The sequence below is a fragment of the Siphateles boraxobius genome, unplaced genomic scaffold (assembly GCF_051911475.1).
Source record: "Siphateles boraxobius isolate OS27281-9 unplaced genomic scaffold, OSU_SipBor_1 185, whole genome shotgun sequence".
Classification (NCBI taxonomy): domain Eukaryota; kingdom Metazoa; phylum Chordata; class Actinopteri; order Cypriniformes; family Leuciscidae; genus Siphateles; species Siphateles boraxobius.
In genome coordinates, this window is record NW_027508794.1 from 110001 (window position 1) to 131726 (window position 21726).

The 21726-nt window shown below is 37.8% G+C and overlaps 1 protein-coding gene across 3 annotated transcripts in view; it reads right to left on the bottom strand.

Annotated features, from left to right (window-relative positions):
* The window catches only part of LOC143741294 (zinc transporter ZIP11-like), a 163965-nt gene that overhangs the window by 19045 nt on the left and 123194 nt on the right, over positions 1-21726 (bottom strand). For all 3 annotated transcript variants that reach the window (XM_077233727.1, XM_077233726.1, XM_077233725.1), the window contains exon 7: positions 8282-8351. In XM_077233727.1, coding sequence (XP_077089842.1) covers positions 8282-8351 — 70 coding nt within the window. The remainder of the gene's footprint in view (positions 1-8281; positions 8352-21726) is intronic.

The following is a 21726-nucleotide window of genomic DNA, read 5'->3' on the forward strand; positions in this document are numbered from 1 at the left end:
CCATTGTACGGGAGAATTCCTGTTGGCATGTGTGTTTGGTTAAGCATACACTCACAGGACCAGTAAACACAGTTCCCAGAACACATCCAACACTGAAGACAATGCTGAAGTTCGACAACAGCCACACATTTATTCAAATATTCTTGAGATTATGCTGACCATAAGCTATGATGAATATGTGTGGTGCAACTGTCTTCACCAAAGAGTCATTCTCCAGGTAGACCCAACTAGTTTAAAACAAAAAGTGCAATGGAGTAAATCTAATTAGATTAAAATATGCTTATTTTTCTACTATACGAACACAAAGAAGAGTGATATTTCTATTTATATACACCAATGCAACAATGCACAGCTCTGATAATCTATTGCGTATAAAAAAAAACTTTACTAAACTTTACTACATATACGCTATTTTTAATTAATGAAATATGTCAAGTATGAAATTAAATAATGATGAAAACAAATAGAATCAGAGATATAACTTGAAATAACATTCAAACTTCAAATTAGTGACGCTATTAAAACATCTCTAAAAACAGCTACAGAAATAAGACAGACATTAGTAATGTAATAACTATAAATCAAAGGAGGTTCAATAATGGCTTGATTAGACTGATATTAAAAGGCAGATCTGTTATTGCTTGGACAATATTTAAAAAAATATGATAATACAATTATTATTATCCATTTTGACATTATTTCCCGATTGACTGACCCGCTTATATATCGCAAATTAATTCTGTTAAATTACTTCTTCACAAGAACATTTTCATATATTTCTCAGTAAATTTCATAATTAATTTTTATTAGTCTTTCACCAGAGGAAATTGCTGAAGGAAATGAAACAAAAGGCATGCATAAGATCAACCTCTACTTAAATGAGCTCGTTCGCTCTTTAAATATGACATAATTGATGCGTAGAGGACTAATGTTAGTGTCAGAGGTTTTCAGGGCTTTGACAGAAACACCTCCAGCAGAGAAGCAGGAGGGAAAATGTTATTCCAGCTGAGTTCATCACATTTAGCCCTAGAAATAAAATAAACTTGTCGTAAAATGTTTGGACAACTCCGAGGTCACGTCACCTCCGCTGTTGCGCGCGATGAGGAGCGAGTCAATAAAGTTCAGTGATGTCAGCAGCACATTTATCCCAACACACACACCCTAGTCTGAGTAAAAGATAGAGACCCCTGAGCAATTGCACGTCTGGGCTTCAATGCATCTTCTCTGTACCTACATTTGAGCTGCAAAAATAAAAAAAAAGTCCCCGTTTCTTTGAAGAGTCTCTGAGCATCTGGTTTTAACAGTCCACTTGAGTATGTGGGTACTGGGGAATGCAAGGACTGCTTTGACTGGGAGAAGAGTGCTGGGAAAGGGAAAGAAACAGAAGAGTGGCTTTTCCCTGGAAAACAAACAGACTTTTGTTTCAGAGGAGAGAGAGAAGACTGTCTGTCTGTCTGACTGCCTTCAGTGGCTCATTGAGGACGAGACGCTTCAGAGACTGGAGAAGCAGTGGCCAAAACGGTTTAATGACCCTACAAGTTTAATTAAACTATCTAAATATGAGGAAACTCTTATATTTTTAAATATTTGAAATATGAGGGAAGAACAAAACTCTATTTAAAATCAAAAAGCTGACAGGAAAGCACATACATTGACTACAACATAATATTTCATTGGTCCTCTCTTATTTTTGCATGCATTCATAAATTTACAGCCTGGAAAAAAATTGTGCACAATTTGTCATGTTTCATAGCATTATCACAAATAAATCTATTGATTGCACGTTTGGGTCAAATATAGAAAACCCAACTGTTGATTCACATTTTTTAATTACACTTTTAAACCCAATGGTTGGGTTTGCCCATATTTGACCCAAACATGGATTGAAACAACCCAGGATATTTTAGAGTGCACGCAATATTCTTTAACAAATTTGGTAATAATATTTGAATAAAGGGTAAAAATGTCAATTTTTGGCCACTGCTGTATCTCCACATCGAAAACCTCCAACAGGTCGAGACGTCTCTCTGAATAAACAAGCATCTTCTCTAAGGTTGAAGGTGAGATAATGTTAGCAAATGTACTTCAGCTTGTGTATGTCTGGAAAATTTCTTTTGTGGCAATAAAAAAAAAATTGTGGCAAAAAAAATCTCAAAAATAAAACACAGGATTAAACTCAGGCTAATAAAGTTAGTGGTTTTAGTGTCCTAATAATATACAATTAGCACAATCCAAAAAGAGACTCTTGAATACGTAACGTCTGATATTTGGTGGTTGTACAAACGTGCAAGAATCACCACTGACTGAACAGCTCTATAACGTCCATTATTAAGCGTTTGTTGAGGGGTTTTCATGTGAAGATCAAACACTTGGAAGGTTTTAGTTCTTTACTGAATGGAAAACCTGATCCAATGTGGCTTCCCTGTAGATCCCTGTGAATTTCAGCCATCCCACATTAATTACCAGAGACTAATGACAATAATGTAAACTGTTCCACTTCCCAGAAATCCTTGAAAAGAGATCTGGGATTATCCTGGTTCCTCAAAACAACACATTGAAGGACTTTAAAGTCATGCAAGTGTTGATCACATTGAATGTTTTAGCCAGAAAGGACAGAAAGAAGGAGAGTACAGTACAGTATAATACAGTAGAGTAGTGCAGAGTATAATATAACTAGTGTAAGTCTGACTCTGGGAAAAGTCCCTCAAAAGTCATCATTTCGAAACTAATGTTTTTATTTTATTTTCAGAATAAACTGGTTGTGTGTTGGGGAATTTCAGGTTTCTTTCTTTCTTTTTCACTTAATAAGAAAAGTCTTGTGGGGATATTCTGGTGCAGCTTCACAAAAACATCAAGGTTTGTGTCGTGGAAAAGACATAAATACGTGACGAACACAAAACCAAAACCACCAGCACTTTCTCCAGTGGAGTGGAGGAATGGAAGAACCAAAATATGAAGCTGAAAGAAATCATTTCTTTATTTTGCAGCATTTATTCTAAATGATTTATCCGTGCACATTATTGTTTAAAAATGATGTTCCTGTGATCTTGAATCAGAATAACTTCCTCTTGCAACATCTCTTCTCTTCTCTTTTCTGATACAGATTTTTCTCTACATTTGTTCTTGTTCCAGAAGCGTTTCATTCGAATATACGAATATTCTTTTTCAAATCCACTGATTAAGCAATTTTAACAATAAAAAAAATAAAAAATTCTCATCATATTTTCGTTAACAGTATGTTTTGATTAAAAACATTTAAAATCTCCCCTCCATAGAACTCAATTATAAATATTATAAAGCAATAAAAACAATTTAAACATTTATTTTTTGGGGGGGGAAAACACATATCTTTTAAAGTCACCATGGAATCAAAATTGACAATTTCAGCATAATTGAGCAAAGAATAAAAGGGTGCAATATAATAGAATATATTTTCGATATATGTCAAGTTGGATATATAGTACATCAACTTTATCCGCATACATGCAGTATTCATTTAAACACAATATATAGGCCTACAGTATATGGCAAATAAATATCAACTGCTTGCCGAACGCAACTATATTCTCACCCAGCTCTAATCTGCTAAATGCAACTATAATGCATTGAAATACTGAGATATTATAAACAATAACATCAAGATTTTATGTAAAGCTGCTTTGAAATAATGTGCAATGTGAAAAACGCTATACACATAAAACTTGACTTGAGCTCTACCAAAAACTTGCGATATACACAGGCGGTGCACTCATATTCCTATGAATGGGAGCAATATGGCGGATAAGATGTGTTGAATGACTTGCCTTAAAGGGACTTTGGCTCTACTCTCCGTTTGCCCTCGTGCGATTGTTTTTAGGCTGAGACAAAGACCTCTTTCTTATGCCGTATCATACGTTCAAAGCTGCTCTCTGTGTTTACTCCTTGAACAAACTATGTATCCATTCATCCATCTGTCTCTCCTTCTCTCTGCGCTTTTAATCATGAGCAAATAGAGGTTTCATCTAGAAAGCGTATAGGAAACCCTGAGTTGTCAGTATGGATGTAAAGAGATTATATGATTGCAAAACAGCTTTTCCTATAATGGAAATACATGGTATTAAAAGCACACACAGACAGAAATGCAGAATAAAAGACACACATTCAACATCTGCAAGCTTTGGCTCACATCTGGTCACAGATGTGCGCACACATAGTGGAGTCCAGGTGCTCGAACGCTTACAATGCGGCTCTGATTCTCAGCGATGGCTAATAGACTCCATCTGGGAGTGAGATGTGAACACTTGTTAGCCGGTTTCCTTCTCGCTCCCTCCCTGTCTGGCAGCATTTGCACATTTAAACAGACTCGAGAACATGGATATTAACATATGTGCAAGAATTATCTGTGTGTGTGTGTGTGTGTGTGTGTGTATGTGTGTGTGTGTGTGTGTGTGTGTGTGTGTGTGTGTGTGTGTGTGTGTGTGTGTGTGTGTGTGTGTGTGTGTGTGTGTGTGTGTGTGTGTGTGTGTGTGTGAGAGAGTAAGTGTGTGTGTGTGTGTGTGTGTGTGTGTGTGTGTGTGTGTGTGTGTGTGTGTGTGTGTGTGTGTGTGTGTGTGTGTGTGTGTGTGTGTGTGTGTGTGTGTGTGTGTGTGTGTGTGCGTTTGAGAAAGACGCAGAGATCTCACAATACCAATTTTGACCACTTGGTGACAGCATCGCACAATACTGTCTGCAAAATTCACACTAAACCAGAATATCACTCTGCATGTGCCCTTTTAAATAAATAATTCACCCCAAAATGAATCAACTCATAATCATGTCCTTCTGGCCCCATATTAGTTTCTTTCATGACAGAGAATAATGAAGCAGAAACTGTTCATGTTCCATTATACGCCTGACTGCAAAAAATCTAGAACCCATTTCAACCATTTCAACAAAAATGCTTTTCTTACTCAGTATTTTTGTCTTGTTTCCAGTCTAAATATCTAAAAAATCTTAAATGAAGATGCATTTACTAAAGTAGTAAAATGCCATAAGATTGTGTCTTGTTTTCTGGGGAAATAAATATCTGCCAATGGGGTAAGAAAAAAAAACTTGTTTCTGTTTGAATTAAGATTATTTTTCTTACACCATTGGCAGATAATTTTGCTTTTTTAAGCAACAAATCACTTAATTTTGATTTATTTTCCGAGAAAACATGATGAGTAAAATCCCATAAGATATTATGTCATGTTTTATGGGGAAATAAATCTAAAGTAAGTGATTGACTTCATTGCAGAGCCTCTATCTTATATTATTAATTTAACATTTACTGAAAATGATATCCCCAAAGTATGGAAGTCAGCCCATGTTACACCATTACAAAAAGGGGGCGATCCCTCTATTTTAAATAACTATAGGCCTATTTCCAAGCTGTGTGTTTTAGCCAAGCTCCTTGAACGCTTGGTTGGTGAGCAGCTAAAGACATTTTTAAATACAAATTATATTTTATCCCCCTTTCAATCTGGGTTTAGGAAACAACACAGTACCATATCTGCAGCATTGAAAGTGATAAATGATATTATTGGGGCACTGGATAACATGAAAATATGTGCTGCACTGTTTATAGATCTTTCAAAAGCATTTGATACAGTTGATCACTGCGTTCTTGTAAATAGACTACTGAGCATTGGACTGTCTAAGCATTCAGTATATTGGTTTACAAATTATCTGTCAGGTAGAACCCAAATTGTTCAGATGGCTGGCTCTTTCTCTTCCTTTTTGCCCATTTCCAAGGGGGTTCCTCAAGGCTCAGTACTAGGGCCCATATTGTTCTCAATTTATATAAACAATCTTTGTCATAATCTATCGAATTCTGTGTATAATTTCTATGCTGATGACACTGTTATTTATTGTATTGCATCATCTACTAAAAAAGCCCTTGATTTTTTGCAGTTTGCTTTCAATACTGTCCAGAACCGTTTAAAACAGCTTAAGTTGGTTTTAAATGTAGAAAAGTCCAAAGTAATGGTATTTACAAACTCAAGACAACTTCCAGTTTCTTCTTCAATCATCTTAACTTCTGAAGGAAATGAAATTGAGTTAGTTAACAGTTATAAATATTTAGGTATAATCATTGATTTTAAACTGTGTTTCAAAACTCATATTAGCAATTTGGTTTCTAAGCTTAAGATAAAGCTTGGCTTTTTCTACAGATCAAAATCACGCTTATCCATTCGTGCTAGAGAATACCTAGTGAAGGCCACTTTTCTTCCCATATTAGACTATGGTGATCTGATATATATGAATGCTTCTGCCCAATGCCTAAAGAAATTGTATGTTGTGTATCATTGTGCATTGCGTTTTTTCACTGGCTGTAATTATAGGACACATCATTGTACCCTTTACTATAAAGCTAAATGGCCCTCTCTTTATGCAAGAAGGTACACTCATTGGCTATGTTTCATCTATAAGGCATTTCTTGGACTAGCTCCTACCTATCTGAGTATCTTTTTAACAAGTACTCATGCTCATTATGGATTACGTTCAAAGGACATCCTACACTTGTTGGTCCCCCGTGTCAAAACATAGTTAGGTAAAAAGCCTTTTTGTTCGCTGCACCTTCTGCTTGGAACCATCTTCAAAACTCGCTGAAACTGACTGCATTTATTTCTTATGGACAGTTTGTTTCAACTCTGAGGGATATGGAACAGATGAACATTGGTCAGTGCTGTTGTTTATAAAGTTGTATTATGCCTTATTCAACATAGGGGCTTGTGTTATATATGTATGTGTACTTGATGTTTTTTATATGTCGAAAACTGTTCTTTATGTTTTTTATGCAGCGTCTTGGCCAGGTCTCTTTTGCAAGAGAGATTTTTAATCTCAATGAGTTTTTTACCTGGTTAAATAAGGGTTAAATAAAAAAATAAAAAATAAAATACATTATCTGTGTTCATCATTTCCTTGTATGACAGCCTGGACAAAAAGTATGTCGCATAATTTGGTGCGTTTCATTGCGTTATCACAAATAAAACAAATGACTCCAAGCACAATATGCTTAATATTTCAATTAAAGTTAGAAGATGTTTTTGCTCACTACTGTATGTTGCCATGACTTATCGATCATGTCATATGGGATTTAATATATTGCATTTTTAGTGAGGGAGTTTTTGAGATATTAGCAATTAAAATCAATGCTTTCAATATAACAAAGAATGTTAGATATTCATGCAAAGCAACTTGTTTTTTTTACTAACTACAAGAGGAAGTGATAAAACATGTGTTCTCAGTCCAGATCCTCTGTTATTGTGACTTCAAGCATTAGCAGCCACTATATTTTACTATTACAATTTGTCTACATTCAGTCCAATGTACTTCTGGCCTCATCATATATTTTCTATACATTTCTAAAAAAATGTTAAACAACAAAAGCATGGTTATTTATACTGCAAAACAGTATAAAAAAAAGTTGTGTGGAACAGACTGAAATTTAGGCCGTTATTGACTGAAAATCTTGATGGATAATTCTGGTCCTTGATTCTGATTGGTTGAGCAGTGTTCGACGCCTACAAACATACCTGTGATAAATATTAAAATAAATATTTTAAGGGATTAACTATTTTATAAAAGCATAAGCCCCGTAAAACCGTGGTTTACATTGAATTTAGCATGTACATGAAATTGGTTGTTTGTCATGTGTTTAATGCATTATACTTTCTAAAGAAACGTTCAATAAATAGATCAGTATTATAATGCATTATAACTGTGGTTACAATTATTCATGAGACATATAATGCCTTATAAGGTGCATTACAAGGCATAATTAATGCATTAAAAATACTTTTATGATGCATTAAATATAAAGGCTAATAGTGTTACCAAATTTTCTATTCACTGTAATTCAACTTAAATTATTGTGATTAAAATTATTGTATTTCAACTGTAATACCTTAAATCTTTATGAATAATCAAACTGGCTGTTCAAGAAATTCCAACTCATTTTTTTTGCCAAGTTAAACTTAGAAAATGAAGTTGAAATTGGTTAAATTATTTTGATGAGTTGAAGCAATGGAAAAACATGTTGTCATGACTTATTGATCATATCATTTTTAAAGAGTTGTTAATTCATGTTAACTAAAAAAATTTAACAAATGGAACCAAAATCTTTGAATGGCCAACTTTTATTATGCTTTTCACAACAGAAGCTGTGACATTCTGCTAAACATCTCTTGTGCTTCACGAAAGAAAATAATAATGTGTTGTAATGATATGGGGGTGAGTAAAAGTTTGGTGAACTATCCTTTAAACTGTGTTTATGGCTTACCTTGCGCTTTCAAACGTAGCTGATGGAGTTTTTCCGACTGCCCCAAAGCCTACGCCGACAGCCAAACCCTCTGAAAAACAGGACACAAACACCTGGTCACACTACAGTCAAGCTAAGGTTGTTATGAAGGGCGTTGATGATCAGGATCGAATTTAAACAGGAGATGAAAATTACATGCATTCCATTTATAGTCTTCAAATATCCTTTGAAGGCGGTGTGTGAGATTCAAATGCTTTTAATCTGCCAAACTTTCATCCAAAGCCATTTATTTTTCACTAAGCAGATATAAAACAGAACAGTGTGCACAGTAACTGTCTAGTCTTGGGTCACTGTGGCTTAGAAATGAATCTGCAGCCCGTACTGAAGGGACTGAAGTTCACCCAAAAATAAAAAATCTGGCATCATATACTCACGCTCGTGTTGTATAAAACACAATAGCGGATATATGAACCATTTTTGTTCCATATAATCAAAGTCGGTGAGGTCCAATGTTGTTCAGATCCCAATGTTCTTCAAAATATCTTCCATGTAATGATTTGAGAGCGAGTAAATGATGACAGAATGTAAATATTATTTCCCTTTAAATATTAATGTGGCCTAAAAAAAAAATATTCTGATAGTTCCGGTCCTTGATTATGATTGGCTGAGCTGCATTCGAAGCCATTGTGAAATACTTCAGTTAATAAAAATACAATTGTTAGTTCATGTTAGCTCAGGTCTGTTTTACGGACCTTTATATTAAGTGTGTAATGTCAGATGCAGTTCATTTTCAATTTCCAAACGTGTTTCCTGTTCACTCTCAATTCTCAATTTCATGTTCTCTGCATGGCACTGTTTTCATCTGTGAAACCAGTAGCGGATTTGTCTTGATCTCATGGGGTTTCTACTTATATTGGACTTTAGATTTCAAACATCTTATATAGAGACAGATCCTTTTTCAGTCCAGAAGCACCTCAGGCATCTGATAAGCTGACAACCAATCAAAGCCCCCATTCTTGAGTCCGATTCAATTTCACATGCTCCACTAGCGCTTCTGACTCCCTTGCACAAACCTCCGGTCAGATCAGTGTGTGTGTGTGTGTGTGTGTCGTGCATTTATGTAAATATGTTAATTCAAAACCAGTTTAATCAGGTCAATCTTATCTTTAGCCAGGAAAACTCATTCTGGGCTCAGAGGAAATTAAGGATATGTAAATGCATTCGATATCAAATCAACATGGCATTAAATCAGATAAAAATCTGACACAAAACACTTCAGCTGTGGTTAAAGTGACGCTTCAAAGTTTCTTTCAGAATCTAAAAGCACATTAGCAAAGCATCTAAAAGGCCATATTTAAACATGTGGATCATCTTAAAGGCAAAGTTCGTTAAAAAACATGGCATAAAAAACAATTGACTGACCCCAAACTTTTGACTCTGTGTTTTAAGAAATTAATACTTGCATTCAGCACAAACACATTCAATTGATCAAAAGTGACAGTAAAGACATTTATAATGTAACAAAATATTTCTAATTCAAATCAATACTGTTCTATGGAATTTTCTCTAAATCAAAGTATTATAGAAAATAAAATGTATCATAGTTTCCTCAAAAATCTGAAGCAGCAATTTTGTTTTCCACCTTGATAATAATCAGAAATGTTTCTTGAGCAGCAAATCGAAAAATTTTAATAATATTTCACAATATTCCTGTTTTTACTGTATAAATAAATGCAGACTTGGTGAGCATAATAGACCTCTTTCAAAATGTGTTTGTCATTTTTATTATATATATATATATATATATATAACTTTTTTGATTTATTAGTTTTAGTTTATTTAGTTCTAGCTATTTTAGTACTTCAACTTAAACTAAGCGAAGGTACGTGGCAGCAATTGTATCTTTTGGCGTTCTTTTTATTATTATTCTGTTTCTTCTTCTTCCGCTCTTGATTCTATGGCAGCCCATAGAAATGCTTGCGGGAAAGTTATGAAATTTGGCACACAGATAGAGGACAATCTGAACTGTCACCATAGCAGATTTGGTGTATCTAAATCAATCCCTCTAACGCCACCAACTGTACATATGATGTAATTTTCCGTCATGAATTTTTTTTGCCATTTTGAATTTTCCGAAAAACCTACTTTTTAAAAACTTTTTTTTTTACTTTTAACTTTTCACAAAAATGTAACCAGATCATCCTCAGACCATGCTGGCAAAAAGTTATGGAACTCAAGTTTTATCTAAGATTTTTCTTTAAGATTTGTCGATCCATTCTCAAATAACGCGCAAACGAATTCTACGAAGAGCGTGCCAAAATGGCCACGAAGCTATATCACCGCAATGCTTTAGCAAATTCTGACCAAACTTGGTGTGTGTTATGATAACCATGACCTGAGGTTACCTGCACAGTTTCCGCGCAGTGTCACCTAGTGGTCAGGAGATATGAAAAATGGCAATTTGTGCTTAAAACTTTTGAAGGGTTGGGCCAAAAATCACACATTCGGTGCAGCATGATGAGTCGAGCGATACCCAATTTTCCCATATCGGCCAATTTGCCTGTCGGACATTCTGAATTTTGAAGTAAAATGCTACATTTTACGAAATCATTGGTCGTATCGTTACAAAACTGTGTTACTTCAACGTTAATCGTTACTTCAACACCATGCCTTAACAGTACTCAAAGTATCAGGGCAGAGCCACCTTGTGGTCAACTGTTATAATGATATATTATATACAGGTCCTTCTCAAAAAATTAACATATTGTGATAAAGTTCATTATTTTCCATAATGTAATGATAAGAATTAAACTTTCATATATTTTAGATTCATTGCACACCAACTGAAATATTTCAGGTCTTTTATTGTTTAAATACTGATGATTTTGGCATACAGCTCATGAAAACCCAAAATTCCTATCTCAAAAAATTAGCATATCATGAAAAGGGTCTCTAAACGAGCTATTAACCTAATCATCTGAATCAACTAATTAACTCTAAACACCTGCAAAAGATTCCTGAGGCTTTTAAAAACTACCAGCCTGTTTCATAACTCAAAACCGCAATCATGGGTAAGACTGCCGACCTGACTGCTGTCCAGAAGGCCATCATTGACACCCTCAAGCAAGAGGGTAAGACACAGAAAGAAATTTCTGAACAAATAGCCTGTTCCCAGAGTGCTGTATCAAGGCACCTCAGTGGGAAGTCTGTGGGAAGGAAAAAGTGTGGCAAAAAACGCTGCACAACGAGAAGAGGTGACCGGACCCTGAGGAAAATTGTGGAGAAGGACCGATTCCAGACCTTGGGGGACCTGCGGAAGCAGTGGACTGAGTCTGGAGTAGAAACATCCAGAGCCACCGTGCACAGGCGTGTGCAGGAAATGGGCTACAGGTGCCGCATTCCCCAGGTCAAGACACTTTTGAACCAGAAACAGCGGCAGAAGCGCCTGACCTGGGCTACAGAGAAGGACAGCACTGGACTGTTGCTCAGGGGTCCAAAGTACTTTTTTCGGATGAAAGCAAATTTTGCATGTCATTCGGAAATCAAGGTGCCAGAGTCTGGAGAAAGACTGGTGAGAAGGAAATGCCAAAATGCCTGAAGTCCAGTGTCAAGTACCCACAGTCAGTGATGGTCTGGGGTGCCATGTCAGCTCCTGGTGTTGGTCCACTGTGTTTTATCAAGGGCAGGGTCAATGCAGCTATCAGAAGATTTTGGAGCACTTCATGCTTCCATCTGCTGAAAAGCTTTATGGAGATGAAGATTTCATTTTTCAGCACGACCTGGCACCTGCTCACAGTGCCAAAACCACTGGTAAATGGTTTACTGACCATGGTATTACTGTGCTCAATTGGCCTGCCAACTCTCCTGACCTGAACCCCATAGAGAATCTGTGGGATATTGTGAAGAGAAAGTTGAGAGGCGCAAGACCCAACACTGATGAGCTTAAGGCCGCTAATGAACTTTATCACAATATGCTAATTTTTTGAGAAGGACCTGTATATGGTATAATGATACTTCCATAAATGCTAATAATTTGTTAATTATATTAGCCTATTGTAATGAAACTGGACTTAATAGAGTCCTTCGGTCATGCCGAGGACATAGATACCAATTTTGCCATAGTCGGCTAATCTTCCAATCCTCCATTCAGATTTTCTTTAAAACCCTTCTTTTTCAAACTCCTCCTAAACCGCTTTTGTCCTATTTTAATCAGATTTGGGTCAGATCATCTTCAGACTGTGCCAACAAAAAGTTATGGATTTCGTGTCAATAGACAAAACCATTTTCAAATACCGTGGCAAAATTTGGGGCATGATGCCAAAATGACTCTGAGGCTGCATCTCTGCAATTCTTTAGCATATTGACACAAAACTTGTAGTGATGCGTGGATGGGCTTTTATTTCATCCGCAACTGCATCACAAAACGCATCATCGATCCGTCCGAACCAACTTTTTTTGACCAATTTTGAAAGCCGCACCCGCCCGCCATCCGCTGATTGTTTTAAGGTCTATGGGCGATGCAAGGCGCTGGTGACGCGAGCCGCAAGGCTAGAAAGCTCTTGCCTGTTCTAGAAAGGATACGGATGTACTTTTCGGATGTAGGTAACAATTAGACTTGCTACGGTAGTCGGTGTTACCGGTGTTACACGGTGTTCAGTCGCAACACCGGTTTCATCACTTGCCCACCGCGACACCGCTGTGAAAAAACAAAAAACGTTTTTTTCAGTCACCCGTTGACTAGCGTTGTATGATCACGCTCTTATTAATGTGAATGCTTTTAAGCGCGCGACCCATAGAAAAGACGCGCGTCAGTATCGAGTTCTCTTTTGGGCTTGAACAAACCATAACGCACACAAATTATGCCAAAATGTCTGTTTTGTCGAGTGTCCTCATAAGAGCAGTATTAAATTATTTAAATAAAGTCTTAAATTAACGTAGAGATTTGTGAGAAAATGGGACACGTTTAAGATCGCGTCTCTGTCAGCAGCGGCTGGTCTTAAAGTGTCACTAATGTTAATCAAAGAACAAAGGTAAGAGATTAAATTACTCACTCAGACACGGAGCCAGTTGTATTATGATACCGGTAGCCTAATAATCATGAATGAACTCCGTTATCTTTTAACACAACTCCGGCGAGCGGCTTCTTCACGCAAAAGAAAAACTCGTCATGAAGTGCAGTGAAATTCAGCGATCTATGGCGTTTCCTGATGGATCATGTTTGTCCGTTAACTTCATTTTATACGTGCAACTCACGTAGCCTATAAAAACACTGACAACGCGCTGACAGACAGGACCGAGCAGGTAATATTTAATATGAAACAAAGTCTCAACTTTCAAATTTGGTCAGTCAAAGAAAATGAAACAATAAATAGACCTACCTTTTTGTGGCTATAATGTGTCGTGACGTGAGAGAATGCCTCAGTTAAAGCCAAGTTCAAATCCACCGACGTTAATCTATTAACTCTCCTGACTGCTTTGTCGGACAAAATATGGTGGATTTAGATTTGTCAGATCGCATCACACTGCTGCACCAGCTTTTTATAAGCGATGTAAAAAACATTTAGTTTCGTTTTCAAATTAGCACCAATTCAGCGCACACTAACAAAACAGTGTTGCTCCGCACGACCACCAATTATGCCTGCCCGTGCAAAAGGGCGCATTTTACGTTTGCCTTTAAATTAGTGATTTAAAAGCCCCCGCCGGTGATACCGGTATTACCGGTGTTGTCACACGTCGATTAACCGGTGGGAAAATATCCTCACCGTCACATCCCTAGTAACAATATTTAACAATGTATATATATTTTTCATTTGATTGGTTCAACCGCCACCCGCCCGAATTTAATTAAAAGTTTATTTTTCGTCACGTCATCCGCCCGATCTGGAGTTTATCCGCGGCTCTAACCGCCAACCGCGCATCTCTACAAACTTGTCACCTTACTCTGACCACAAAACATCAATTTGGTCACAGCGCCCCCTATTGGTCGAAAGTGATAAACCATTAAATCAAATTACTAGTGACTATTTATTTTTAAGCCATTTTGCCTAAAAATCATCTTAAAATGTCTTTAATTACTTGTTGTTGATGTTGGTCTGATGCTCCTTGGCATATCGGCATGACTTATCGTGTTCTTTGAGCTTGGCCCAGATAATTGCTGCTTGCAATCTATATTTTTATAAGCTGCTAGGGACTGGAAGATGCTGGCTGATCTTGATCAACGGCTTATTTTTCCACCTGAGATTGCCACCACTAACCTACGACCCGATATTGTTTTGTGGCCTGGATCAGCACGCATTGTTCAACTGATAGAGTTAACAGTGCCATGGGAGGATGCGGTAGATGAGGCATATGAGAGGAAGAAACTGCGGTATGCTCATCTGGCCACTGAAGCAGAACAGCGAGGATGGAGAGTCCAGGTTTATCCAGTGGAGGTGGGTTGTCGAGGTTTTGTGGCACACTCTACAACCCGGTTCCTCAGAGACGCCGGATTCAGTGGCCAAGAGTTGCGTCGCACAGTAAAGAACTTATCTGAAGCAGCAGAAAGGAGCAGCAACTGGCTGTGGTTGAGACGGAAAGATACTAGCTGGCTGTGTACAGGCCGCCATGCAATGGTTTCGCAGAAATCTTGAAAACTTGAAGAGTCTGTTGGTTTATTTGTATAGGGTGTATAGTATTTACAGTCATTACGTTCCTCTGTATATTTCGTGAATGAAGGGTGGTTGGGCAGATATTGTGTTTTGCGGTAGGTGGTAGGCCATACGTAACCATTGCCACTGAAACTGCATATTAACGCACCAGTGGGGCTCGACAGCCTTAGTCAAACGGGTTGGCGCGTATGGTTGGGTTGCGGAGAGATTGTGAGATTGTGGTTAGGTCTCAGCAGCAGGAGGGATGTAGAGGTCAGTAAGCTGGGCTGAGTTGAGTGGGGGACGGAGGGGGGTGACTCTGGGACGCCAGAGTCACTGTCGAGCCCTCTTGAGGTGTCGTGGGCTAGTCGGCGAAACACTGAGGACGGAAGGTGCCCACTTGAAGACCCTAGAGATGTGCCCTACTCAGCTCAATCCAGACGGTTGTCATGGGGGGACCGCACTGTGGTTGCAGCCGCTGTGTGTGCTGACGCGTGTTAACACTAGACAGAAGGAGATTTACATCACCATATGGAAAGAAGCGTAAATGGATGGAGAAGCATAGGTTACTGTAAAGCTATGTCTTAGTTGGTGCTTATCTTGGCGAAAGCCGAGTACAAATCAGTTTTAACATCTACTCTCGTGTAATGGAAATCTTATTTTATTTCAAGTAACAATTTTTTTATGCTTTCAGTTTCAGTCAATAACATTAAGATTCAATTTTACCCCGGCATATGTGTTAGTTCAACTTAATACACTTTACTATACTAATTAATTCAGAAGATTTCAACCACAATCATCAAAAAAGTTCCAAAAAAAAGTATGTAGGCCTGTTCTTATGCTCTGTCTTCTGCTTATCTTGTCTTGTCCTCTGCTTTTTTACTCTGCCCGCATTAGATTTGATGAGACATTAATGGTAGCCTATTTTTAATTCTGCATTCGGACCATTATTAATGAAAATGGTCATTAGGACCCACTGCAGTGCTGATGTCGAGAAGATGAAAGATTCTTGTTTAAATATACTGTAACAGTCAAGCCAGTTACGAAGTCTTTTATCTGCAGTCTATCTTCCACACCACTAGGGGTGCTATGGTGCCTAAGTGTGCTCCTTAAGCAAAGGTGGGTTCATAGAGGAAGTTAGCAGAACAGCAGCAGGAGAAAACATGGGTTACCTGCATTTGTGCTATAGCCTGGTTGGGAAATATTCCATTTCAAGCTCAACTTAAAGGGGAACTTGCCAACTATTTCAACTTAATAAAACCGCTTAGAAATAATTCAGATGGTTAAATAACCTGTTTTGGTGAGAATGCTGACTTTCCCCGCTCCCCCCAGCGTTCCCAGGCGGAAAACCAACCTTGCAACATGGGTTGCCACCTTTGTCTGGAACATATCGATGACGCACACAAACTCTTGCTTCATTCAGTGTCCTGGGAGAGTGTATAAATTTACCGGGACAGGTTGTTAAAAAGAAGTACAATCCCTGAAAAACCGGGACGGGTGGCAACACTAGGACTAACATCCCGGTAAACTGGACATAGGAAGTCTTGTGAGAAGCGAGAACGAGCGAGAAACGCGAACTGCTTTACGGTAATTCGACATAAACACACACGCCGCCCTCAATGTGTATGATGTATTACCCACCTCGGTAGACACACTCCACACGATAAAGTTGTCCGGCTCCGATAATAACAAATGCACATGAGCAGCGGTAGAAAGAGGGAGGAGGGTCTGCAAGTGAGTTTTTTTTACGACAGTGTTGTGAAATATACGCCTCACAGCTGTATGAGAAAACATGCGACAACAAAAGTGAAAATCAGCGAAGAAATAGCTAGAGTTGCAAAGTTCCCCTTTAAAGTAAGGATTTGTTTTCTTTCCTGTTATTTAAAAGTATGCCTTGATGATGATGTTTGTTGCTAAGAAGTTTGATACAGTTTATTTGTATGTATTTTAGAAGGACTCTTTATCTGGGACTTTAACACTGCATGTTGCGAACTAAATATGGATTTAAAGCCCGGATGGATGTAAGCTTGAGTCGTTTGGCTTACTTATGACCTTCCTGATTTAGAAGAGTCTGATGCATGAGAACTGTTACCGTTTGTGAATTCATCTCAAATGGTTGGATTATTCATCTACTAAGGGACTACTTCAACTTTGGACATTGTTTGATGAACTATACCACCAGATAAGACTTGCATACATTTTCACATATTGAATTGTGCAACCTAATGACCAATTCCTGTAAAGCCCCTATCGGTAATTGTTTTGTTTATTGTAGTTGATTTTCTTTTTCCTTGTATTTACTTTTTGGGTGTTGACAATTTTTTTTATTTCATGGTAATATAAAAAAGAATGTAGTGTTTATTCATTTGGTGAGCATCTTTAATTCTTAAACACCTGTTAGGCAAACTGAATGCAGAAAACTCATATACCTCTGCATGTTAACCAAAGCATCAGCCCTGCTTTGAAATGTGAAATGCCTGTGAGACTAAACTAAAAGCTCTCGCTCAAGCCGGGACATATTGTGGCACGGTACATGCAGTGTAATCACATCAAGAGATTCATTACAAGTGTCCCCTCAAGCTTCTCCAGCACGGAGATCTACACCTCCATCCATAAAACATGATCTTCCCTCAGCATATCACTCTTTACAACAGAGAAATGAAGACATCTTATCTCTCTCCGTCCAAATAACACCTATACAAGAGCCGCAAATCTCCTTCACTTGATTTGAAATGCTAGCGTCCTTGATTTAAAAATAAATATTTAGTCATGCTTTTTTTGCATCTTTCTTTAATGTGTTATGTTGCTGTTTGAGCATGAAAAAGTCCCTCCAGCAGGAATTATTCTCTATCTCAGTGTCCCTGTTTCAGAACTCACTGAAACGCCTCCATTGAGTTTAAACTCGGGGTACGAACACCTCACAATATTCCTCATTTAAATAATTAATATGCAGAATAAAGGGGCGGGGCCTGGTTAAGTTAGTTAGTAGTGTGTTGAAACTGGCAGTTATGAAAAGGGGGGGGACATTTCCCAAACAGACTCGAAGCGCTCGGCCAATCACAACACACTGATCCAGCCGACCAATCAGAGCACAGTGTGCTTTTCAGAAGGAGGGGCTTCATAGAGACAGGAACTAAACAGGGATGCGTTTCCTACAACGCCGTAACTCGCTGCTAAACTACAATAGTATGATGCATGTGTTGAAGAAATCAACTAGCTAGTCACGACTGTTTCCCAAAACCATACTGTGTCACGCAGGTGTTGGAGTACTAACTTCTTTAATGAATCTATTTGAGATCGAATTAATGCTTGACGTTTTGCTATAAATTACGGACATGCATCTGAGAACTATTTCTGATTTTTCTCAGTTATTTTGCTCTATTTCCAGATTCAATCGCTCGTTCTTACGTACTATAACACGTTCGCACATGCGCACTCTTCAAAAACAGTGCTTTAAATCTCTTGACAAACTAAAAGACGTAAATGACATCTGTATATATTAGAAATGAAAGAAATAGATTGTACTGAATGTAAGCTTGCTTCTTTTGCTCCACATGTCATGCAAACAAGAGACTCTGCTTCTAACCGCAGGTCGAGATCGGTCGCTCCTAGCACACAACTTTGCGATGGTGTTTGCGAATGTTTGTTGGAACGATGGTTTCGGGAAACACACCACAGATCAGTTCTGACAGATTGAGAAGAGAGGAGATGCAACAATGTCAAATATGTGTGTTTTGAACATTCAAGCATGAAAACCTGTTCTAGTAGAGCCAAAAAACTAACTCAAAACACTTAATATGGCCTCTTTAAAGGGCAAGATGAATAACTCTAATTTGAAATATCTAATGCTGATTTCACTATTGCAGTGTATTCATCAACATCTGAGGCTGGATGCATGTCTGCAATATTTGTGCTTAATAAAAGATGATGGCATATCTCATTCCACAGATCTTGTCCTGATCTCTGAGATTTGTCAGGCAAAAGTGATGCAACACAGTCTTGATGTTTAATTTATTTTAATAAGTGAGTCATGCACATCATTATTGGACAAATTGTGCTTCATTCCTTTGCCTCGGGGTCTCTGTGCTCCCGTCACAATAAATTAACCTAAAGAAATATACAAAATGTCACACAAAAAAGGTATAGAGACACTTGTATCTTAATCTGCAGTGCACAGATTTGTTAAAAGGCATTTTTAACAATTCAGGTTAAGATTTTACACCTTAATGCTTATAATTCTGTAATAATCACTGCCCTCATTGGATGTCATAACGTTTTTTTATAACAGTAATTCAACACGGATGATGAAAGTGATGATGCACATATTTTTCATAATCTTTAACTGCATTGAACAGATGTGTAAGTCAAAATACTCATTTATATATTATATACTTTTTTTATTCCTAATTTATGATTTAAATGGTAATTTATGCATTTCCTTTCCAGCGGTGCGCTTTCACTCATCAAAAGCCCAAACTTACCAAGCAACAGTAAAATAATGTGAAGTGACTTTGGTAAAAAGGGATGTGCTTGACATTAAAGTTATTGAAGCACGAAAGAGGCTCCCTTGACACGTGCACAGCAAAATTGACTAAGAGCTTCAGGTGTGTGTCTACATGGTAAGGCTTGCACACTACTACTTCAACCACTAGTCGGCGCTGTCGTAAACAATCGACAACTCGAGTGTGCATTAACCATAAATGAATTCAAAATGGCGAACGTCACCAGCAGACACCACACACATCAGTATTTCATCAAGATGACAAAAATATTGTAATTTGCCAACTATGTAAGGGGCCGTTCACATATCGCGACTAAAAACGCATGGAAAGTGCGCATGGAAACTTTCTCCTTTCCACAAGCGTGTGCGCTCCTGTGGCGTCTGTCGTTGCTATGCAACCATGAACTGCGCTCTCCATGATGACGAGGAAGTATCAGCAAAGGATTAATTGATTTCTAGCCCTTGCATTAACTTTACTACTAGATATATTTATGGAGATGAGAAATAAAAAGCCTCCCTGTACAGCTATGATCAGCTGTTCGGCCGAGCTTTCCATGTTGTTACGGAAAGGCCGAAGCTGATCGGTTGGTTTTGTCACATGACCTGCAGTGCGCTTGCGGCATTCTGAAAAGTTGAGATGTTAAGCTAGTGTTGTACTTTCCGCGTCCGTGAGTGCGCGAGGGTCCGTTAGGGTCAGCGTGACGTAAAAATCGTCATCGGAGGGTGTGCGCGGAGGCTCCTTGCGGACGTCCGCGTGCCTCCCATTTTTTGTAACCGCGCGTACTCACGATAGGTTAAAACCGCGAAAGCGCTGGGAAAAGCCGATCTAGCTGATCTACTGCGCATGCGTGGAATGCGTTCACTGAGCTGACCTCTGCAGACAGTATAAATACAAGTAGTCTGCGTCCGTGCTGTCTGCAGCTGTCCATGTACGCGTCCAAACTGGAGTATAACCAAGCCTTTACGGTGTGTGTCCACTGGCACGGAGCGAGCGTAGCGGGCGGACATATCGGTGAATGACATCAAACTACCGCGAGAGCGATTCAAAAGCATACAGAGCCGCCAGCTCTCTAATCCCTCTCGCTACTTTGATGTCATTCAACGATCTGTCTGTGAAGTGCCGGTTCGAGTAGAACAAGCCTGTTTTCATCTTGCCGCGGTATATGCGCGCCTATAAATATTAATCAACGCGACGCGCATCCGCTTCGCTACATTACGACCATCCAGCACCTACATTTGAAATAAAGAATTTGCAAGCGCACAAAACGCAATATGTGAACGGGCTCAAAATTTGGACATTGCGTCTGAAATGAAAGGCAAGAACAGCTATTTATTTGGCTTTACTCTGTTACATGGAAATTTAAATATGTAATGTCATAATTATAATGTTTTGAGAGTTTACTTATGTAATTGTTGCATTAGGCTATGAATTAATAAACATTTATTGATAAGAACTATTTCATGTCTTTTCATTTACAGAAGCATGAACCACGAGTAGTCGAGTAACTCGAGTATTGTTTTGATAAGAAACCGACTAGCAAAAATCAGAGGTCGTGCAACCCCTACTAAATGGTAAAATACACAAAAATATGCTCAAAATGCCTCAAAATAAGTATTAATCCAGTCGGTCATGTCTTAAGTGAACATGAACAGTTGAGAGAAAATGGAATGTGTATCAGTATATTGGATCCGTGCATTCTGTCTTAAAGGGACAGCAGCCTAATAAACCTGCTGCTGTCTGTGTCATTACTGTTAATCAAACAACAACATACAAAAGAGAAAAGTCACTTGACTTACTGACTTTTATAGCTTTAAACAGTGAAGACTATTCTGTTTTATTTTACATTAGATTATTTAATTTGTATAGTAGGCTGTTAACTGAATACTTATAGACTTGCATGATTTTTTTTAATCAAACTAAAGTATTTTTTTCTTATGTATTTGTCCTATTGTTTGTACTTTGCTTTTTTGTTTTTTATTGTATTACTGACTGTTTACTTATTACCAATAATTTTGGGGACTTTTTTTGTTAATTACATTAGTTAGCCAAGTATTCTGCTGTGTCGAAATTGTTTTCTTAGAATTGTAAAAATTTAGCTGGTATACAAAATATTTTAGGTGTCACAACAATCTTATTTCCAGCAACAACAAAAAAAAAATATATATATATACATCATTAAATAAATTAGTCATAAAAGATTTTTTGGTCAAATGGCCACTCTCAATCGTGTTGAATAATCGTGATTACAATACTGACCAAAATAATCGTGATTAAGATTTTTGACATAATTGAGCAGCCCTATTTAATACTGCAATACAACAGAAAACCACTAATATAC